Source organism: Chiloscyllium plagiosum, chromosome 3, assembly GCF_004010195.1.
Source record: "Chiloscyllium plagiosum isolate BGI_BamShark_2017 chromosome 3, ASM401019v2, whole genome shotgun sequence".
Classification (NCBI taxonomy): Eukaryota; Metazoa; Chordata; class Chondrichthyes; order Orectolobiformes; family Hemiscylliidae; genus Chiloscyllium; species Chiloscyllium plagiosum.
The window spans coordinates 64,121,005-64,128,492 of record NC_057712.1 but is presented as its reverse complement, the minus strand read 5'-3'; the positions used below and the strand labels follow the sequence as shown (position 1 = coordinate 64,128,492).

The window sequence follows — 7,488 nt, the reverse complement described above, 5'->3', positions numbered from 1 at the left end:
CTCATTCCTGAAGAAGGGCTTATGCCCGAAACGTCGATTCTCCTGCTCCTTGTATGCTGCCTGACCTGCTGCGCTTTTCCAGCAACACATTTTTCAGCTTTAGAACATTTAAAAAGAACAGGGAAAATGGAAAACGAGGAGGGGGTGTAGCATTGCTAATCAGAGAGTGCATCACAGCTACAGAAATGAAGCTTGTTGAGGAAGGTCTGTCTGCTGAGTCAGTATGGGTGGAAGTCAGGAACAGCAAGGGAGCAGCCACCTCATTGGGGGTTTTCGACAGACCACCTAACAGCAGTAGAGAGATTGAAGAACGCATAGACGGGCAGGTTCTGGAAAAATGCAGAGGTAGCAGGTTTGTAGTTATGGGTGATTTCAACTTTCCCAATATCGACTGGAACCTCCCGAGTGCAGATGGTTTGGATCGGGCCGTTTTTGTCAGGTATGTTCAGGAGGGCTTCCTTACTCAGTATGTAGACAGACCGACGAGGGGAGAGGCCATTTTGGATTTGGTGCTCGGCAAGCTAGGACAGGTGTCAGATCTCGTGGTGGGAGAACACTTTGATGACAGTGATCACAACTGCTCAACATTTAATATAGCCTTAGAGAAGGAAATGAGCAGTTACAGAGGGAAGATATTTAATTGGGGAAAAGGAAATTATGACGCTATCAGACAGGATTTGGGAAGTACAGACTGGGAGCAATTGTTTTACAGAAAGGGCACAGCAGACATGTGGAGACTGTTTAAGGAGCAGTTGTTGTGAGTGATGCATGCATTTATTCCTCTGAGACAGAAAAGAAGGGGTAAGATTAAAGAACCTTGGATGACGAGAAGAAGGCAGCTTATGTAAGGTAGAGGAAGCAAGGCTGTAGCACAGCTTTAGAGGATTACAGGCTTGATAGAAAGGAGCTCAGAAATGGACTGAGGAGAGCCAGGAGGGGGCATGAAAAAAGCTCGGTAAATAGGATTAGGGAGAACCCAAAGGCATTTTACCCATATGTGAGGAATGAGAGAATGATCAGGGAGAAGGTAGGGCCGATCAGGGATAGCGTAGGGAACTTGTACGTGGAGTCTGAGCAGATAGTGGAAGCCCTAAATGAGTATTTTGCTTCAGTTTTCTCAAAAGAAAGGGATTTTGTTGTAAATGACAACTTGGAGGAGCTGGCATACAGGTTTGACCAGATCAAGACTGATGAAGTTGATGTGCTGGAAATTTTGGCAAACATTAAGATTGATAAGTCCCCATGGCCAGACCAGATTTATCCTAGGCTGCACCAGGAAGCGAGAAAGGAGGTTGCTAAGCCGCTGGCGAGGACATTTGCCTCCTCACTCTCCATGGGAGTCGTACCGGATGATTGGAAGGAGGTGAATGTTGTTCCTGGATTTCAGCAAGGCATTTGACAAGGTTCCCCATGACAGACTCATGCATAAAGTCAGGAAGTATGGGATACAGGGAGATTTGGCTATCTGGATTCAGAATTGGTTGGCTGACAGAAGGCAGAGAGTGGTTGTAGATGAAAGTTATTCTGCCTGGAGGTCAGTGTTGAGTGGGGTCCCATAGGGCTCTATTCTTGGGCCTCTGCTCAAAAAAGCTTGGACTTTTCTCTCTGGAGAGAAGGAGGAAAAGAGGAGACCTGATCGGGGTATAAAAGATAATGAGAGAAAAAGATAGAGTCAATAGCCAGAGACTTTTTCCCAGGGCAGGATTGATGGGTACGAGGGGTTATAGTTTTAAGATATTTGGGGAAATGTATAGAGGAGACGTCAGAGGTAGGTTCTTTACACAGAGTTGTGAATGCATGGAATGCATTGCTTCCATCACCACCGTTGGCAGAGTCATTAGGGACATTTAAGCAACTGCTGGACAGGCACATGGAGAGCAGTGAGTTGAGGGGTGCGTAGGTTATTATATTTTACATTAGGTGTGGGCCAAAGGGCCTGCTCTATGCTGTACTCTATGTTCTATAAGAGGGCACAGGTTCAAGGTGACAGGGGGAATGTTTAGAGGAGGGGTGTGGGGAAAAGGTTTCACACAGGGAAAGATTGGTGCCTGGAACACACTGCCAGTGGAGGTGGTGGATGCAGACAATGTTAGCAATGTTTAAGGTGCATTCTGGTAGACATGAACAGGAGGCAAACAGAGGGATAGAAACCATGCACACGCAATAAGTAGCAGGTCCAAATAAAGATTACAACTGGTGCAAGCTTGGGGGCCATAGGGCCTGTTCCTGTACTGTAATGAATGGTACCATACTGGAAAAGGTCAAGATGCCTTTAAACAATGTTTTAAAGTGTCACAGTTTTCAGTGATATTCGACTAGCAACCCAGGGATCACGATCACCTTAGTACTTCACGAGTTAGGGACAGAGATTTTAATTCAAATTGTGTTCAATACATCTCAATTGATACTTGCAGCAGAGCTCATTAACTTTCCTTACTGAACACTGCCAGACAACCCTTTCCAATTTGATCTATACTTCAATTTACATCAAGGGTCTGATCTTTGATCCCTTACAAAATGGTTCAGTCATTATTATTTAAGAAAATAATACCACCAGAAACCAATAGTTCAAGGAGTTACACCATAATCTCAGAGCACCTAGCAATGAGTGAAATAAAATGAAACCTTGCCAGTGCTGCTCATATCTCAATGACAAATGCAAGAATTCCAGAAACAAAATAATATATAATTGTTGTGGTTCTGTTCGCCGAGCTGGGAATTTGTGTTGCAGATGTTTCGTCCCCTGTCTAGGTGACATCCTCAGTGCTTGGGAGCCTCCTGTGAAGCGCTTCTGTGATCTTTTCTCCAGCATTTGTAGTGGTTTGTGCAGTCCTTGCATGGGATTTTGTACACTACATTGGTTTTGCTCATGCTGGGTATCGGGTCCTTCGTTCTGGTGAGTTGTTGTCTGAGAGTGGCTGTTGGTTTGTATGCTGTTATGAGTCCGAGTGGTCGCAGTAGTCTGGCTGTCAATTCGGAACTGCTCTTGATGTTTGGTGGTGTGGCTAGTCCTTTGGGTTATGGCATGTCCTCATTCCGTTGTCTTTCCCTTGGGCATCTGTTGATGAAATTATACGGGTATCCGTTTTTGGCGAATACATTGTATAGGTGTTGTTCTTCCTCTTTTTACAGTTCTGGTGTACTGCAGTGTGTTGTGGCCCTTTTGAATAGTGTCTTGATGCAACTTCTTTTGTGTGTTGGGGTGGTTGCTTTCGTAGTTCAAGCCACTCACACAGACCAAGTCCTGAACTACGAAAGCAACCACCCCAACATACACAAAAGAAGTTGCATCAAGATACTGTTCAGAAGGGCCACAACACACTGCAGTACACCAGAACTGCAAAAAAAGAGGAAGAAGAACACCAATACAATGTATTTGCCAAAAACAGATACCCATGCAATTTCATCAACAAGAGCCTAAGGGAAAGACAACGGAACGAGGACATGCCACAACCAAAAGGACTAGCCACACTACCATACATCAAGAACATTTCCAAACTGACAGCCAGACTACTGCAACCACTAGGACTCATAACAGCACATAAACCAACAGCCACTCTCAGACAACAACTCACCAGAACGAAGGACCCGATACCCAGCATGAGCAAAACTAATGTAGTGTACAAAATCCCATGCAAGGACTGCACAAAACACTACATAGGACAAACAGGAAGACAGCTAACGATCCGCATCCACGAACATCAACTAGCCACAAAACGACACGACCAGCTATCCTTAGTAGCCACACTCGCAGATGACAAGCAACATGAATTCGACTGGGACAACACTACTAATATAGGACAAGCCAAACAGAGAACAGCCAGGGAATTCCTAGAGGCATGGCACTCATCCACAGATTCAATCAATAAGCACATCGATCTGGACCCAATATACCGGCCACTGCAAAGGACAGCTGGAACTGTCAGCCGGAAGCGACAGATTCAAACCACTACAAATGCCGGTGGAAAGATCACAGAAGCGCTTCACAGGAGGCTCCCAAGCACTGAGGATGCCACCTAGACAGGGGACGAAACATCTGCAACACAAATTCCCAGCTTGGCGAACAGAACCACAACAACGAGCATCCGAGCTACAAATCTTCTCACAAACTTTAATACATAATTTATTAATTCATATGACTGCAGGATATTTGACTAAAAAAGAGCACATTCTAAATATGGATCAATGCACAATAGTTGCAACACAATCGAATTTTCACATTGGTATTTACAATATTTACCAGTTACATGGGTTGCTCTTGCTAGAGTTAGAATTAGAGCTCTGTTAAGTTCCTCAGATTCAGCAGAAAGAACTGTTTTGGGGTCACTGAGAAACCGTGTAAATTGGGGCTGCACTTCTGAACTGCCCAAAGCGGTGATCAACCGAAGAGCTGTGCTTTCAACGCTAAATGGTCAAAAAAAAAGATAATTACCAAGTTAGTGTTAAATTTCTAGTTTCATATTCAAGCCTTTTCCAAAGTTTAATAGTAGAATTATTACAAAGTACAGAAAAACTAATCACAAGAGTTCAAAGGTCACACCTGTGATCTAGCATCTGTGTTGCAGTGTATGATCCATAATTTTTAATCATCACTGGCACCATCACCCCTTGCTGCACACAATACTAAAGGCTAGGGTAAACTTGATGACCTTGCTTTGAATTACATTCAGAATTAGAGTTTAACATTGTACCTATATGAATGAGGCGCTCCATTGAGCTAATAATAGATTAATGGAAGACAAACTACTGTAGACTGGTATCTGCTGTGTTCAAGTTCATTGTGGAATTTCAGTCTTTCTATTTTTCTGGTCCACCTTGCTTCTGCAGTTGTATTCAACACTAAGTTAACCAGTTTGGCTCAGTGCTAGAACTCTTACTTCCAAGTCAGGTCAAGAGAGTAAACACCATTCCAATATTTGGACGTCAAGTCTAATTTTTTTTGCTGTACTGGTTCATTGTCAGAGCTGAGGCAGTACTAAAACAGAGTCCTGATCAGGTAGATACAAATGATTCCTTAAAGCTAGTTAAAGAACAGAGAGGTCTCCCAGAGTTTTATCCAACATTTTATCCTCTAAATTATTAGAGCACATTAACTGAGCACTTGGTATTTGTGGGAACTGACTTGGTTGCCATATTTGACTGCACAATAAACACAACCTTCCAGAGGGTTTTGGAATTTTTTTTTGTGTACTCATGCTCATATCCTTCACTTTCATTTCTCTCTGCAGTATTGAGATAAAATTTATAATACATGTGAAAGATGTAAAAGCCATCAGATTACTATTGTAGTGTTACCTAGGATTCTTTTGGTGGCTAAGGGGGTAAAATTGTGATATGAAGATAGGTTAGAATGGCTGCGTGCCATTCCATTTGAGTTTAGAAGAATGACGTGATCTTAGTGAGATAAACAACATTATGAGAGATCTTGGCATGGTGGATTCTGAGAGCAGGCCCTTTGTTTTGCTCTTGTGGAAGAGCCTAGAATGAGGAAACAGAGTTCAAAAATCAGGGGTCATTAAATTAAGACCAAGGTGAGCAGACCCTTTCCAATGTAACCCCCCCCTGCTTAAGGAAGGAGACAAAAGATAGGAAATTATAGGCTGGATAGTGTGACTGTGGTTGTTGGTAAGACTTTATAGTGCATTATTAAAGATGAGAATCCAGAGTACTTGGAAGTAAAATCAGGCCGAGTCTGTATGGATTTGTCAAGGAGAGGTCCTGATTAACAAACCTGTTAGAATTCTTGGAGGATGTAATGAGCAAGTTAGACAAAGAAGAGCCAGTGGACATGATCTATTTGGATTCCCAGAAAGCCTCTGACATTGCGCTACATATAGGAGGCTGCTAAATAAGATATGAATCCACGGTGTTAGCGGCAAGACTGGTAGAAGGCAGGTAGTGGGGATAAAGGAGCCTTTTCAGGATGGCAGCTGGTAACTAGTAGAGTTTTACAGGGCCACAACTATTCGCATCATACATTATTGATCTGTATGAAGGAACTGAGGGTATTGTTAAGTTTGCAGAAGACATAAAGAGAGATGATAGGACAAGTAGGGTTGAGGAAGCAGTTAGAATGCAGAAGGAGTTGGACAGGCTAGGAGAGTGGGCAAAGTAGTGGCAGATGGAATACAATGTGGGAAAGTGAAAGGTTATGCATTTCAGTCAGAAGAATAGAGGCATGGAGAATGGCTTCAGAAATCTGAAGCACAAAGGGACTTAGGTGTCCTAGTTCAGGATTCTCTCAAGATTAACAAACAGGTTCAACTGGCAGTTAGGAAAGCAAATGCAATGTCAGCAATCATTTCAAAGAGCAAGAATACAAAAGTCGGGGGGGGGGTGTGTGTGTGTGTGTGTAATGTACTGCTGAGCCTATATCCGGCTCTGGTCAGACTACATTTACAATATTTGAGAGCAGTTTTGGGGTTCATATGCAAACAAGGATGTGCTGATCCTGGAGGGGTGCTGCAAAGGTTCACAAGAACGATCCTGGGAGGGAAGAGTTTGTCGAATGAGGAGCGGTTGATGACTCTGGGTCTGTGCTCAAAGCTTAGAAGCCTGAGGGCAGGAATCTCATTGAATTTAGAGAATATGGAGAGGCTTGGATAGTGGACATGGAAAAGATGTCGCCATTAGTAGAAAAGGCTAGGACCTGAGGGCACAGCCTCAGACTGAAGGGACGACCCTTGAGAACTGAGATGAGCAGGAATGTTTTTCAGCCAGAAGATAGTGAATTCATGGATGCCAAGTCATTCGACTTGCTTCATCACAGAGATAGATAGATAGATTAGCAAGGGGATCAAGAGTTCTGGGGAGAAGGCAAGAGAATGCAGTTAAGAAATATATCAGCTATCTAATGAATGCCAGAGCAGACCTAATGGGCCAAAATAATGTAATTTTGCTCCAACATACTATGATCTTTATGGTCTTTCTGTTAGAGGATTGTTAATATTTGAAACTCTTCTCCCTAGTATTGAAAGAAGGGTTATTAAATACTTTTAAGATAAAAAGTAAATAAATTCTTCACTCAAGAGAGCCGATTGTTATCAGGGATTCATGGGAATGTGGAGTTGAGGTTACAATCGGATTAGCAATGATCTCGTTCAATGATGGAACAGAGTTAAGGGGCTTACTTGAGCTCCTAATTCATACGTTCAAAGCAGTACACGCTGTTGTAGAATAATGATCATTACTGTTGCGCAAATAGAGTCATAGAGATGTACAGCATGGAAACAGACCCTTCGGTCCAACCCGTCCATGCCGACCAGATATCCCAACCCAATCTAGTCCCACCTGCCAGCACCCGGCCCATATCCCTCCAAACCCTTTCTATTCATATACACATCCAAATGCCTTTTAAATGTTACATTTGTACCAGCCTCCACCACATCCTCTGGCAGCTCATTCCATACACGTACCACCCTCTGTGTGGAAAAAGTTGCCCCGTAGGTCTCTTTTATATCTTTCCCCTCTCCCGCTAAACCTATGCCG

The 7,488-nt window shown here is 43.2% G+C and overlaps 1 protein-coding gene across 3 annotated transcripts in view; it reads right to left on the bottom strand.

Annotated features, from left to right (window-relative positions):
• med23 (mediator complex subunit 23) overlaps positions 1–7,488 on the bottom strand; it is a 121,241-nt gene that overhangs the window by 62,614 nt on the left and 51,139 nt on the right. For all 3 annotated transcript variants that reach the window (XM_043683331.1, XM_043683338.1, XM_043683342.1), the window contains one exon: positions 4,241–4,404. In XM_043683331.1, the coding sequence (XP_043539266.1) occupies positions 4,241–4,404 (164 nt within the window). The remainder of the gene's footprint in view (positions 1–4,240; positions 4,405–7,488) is intronic.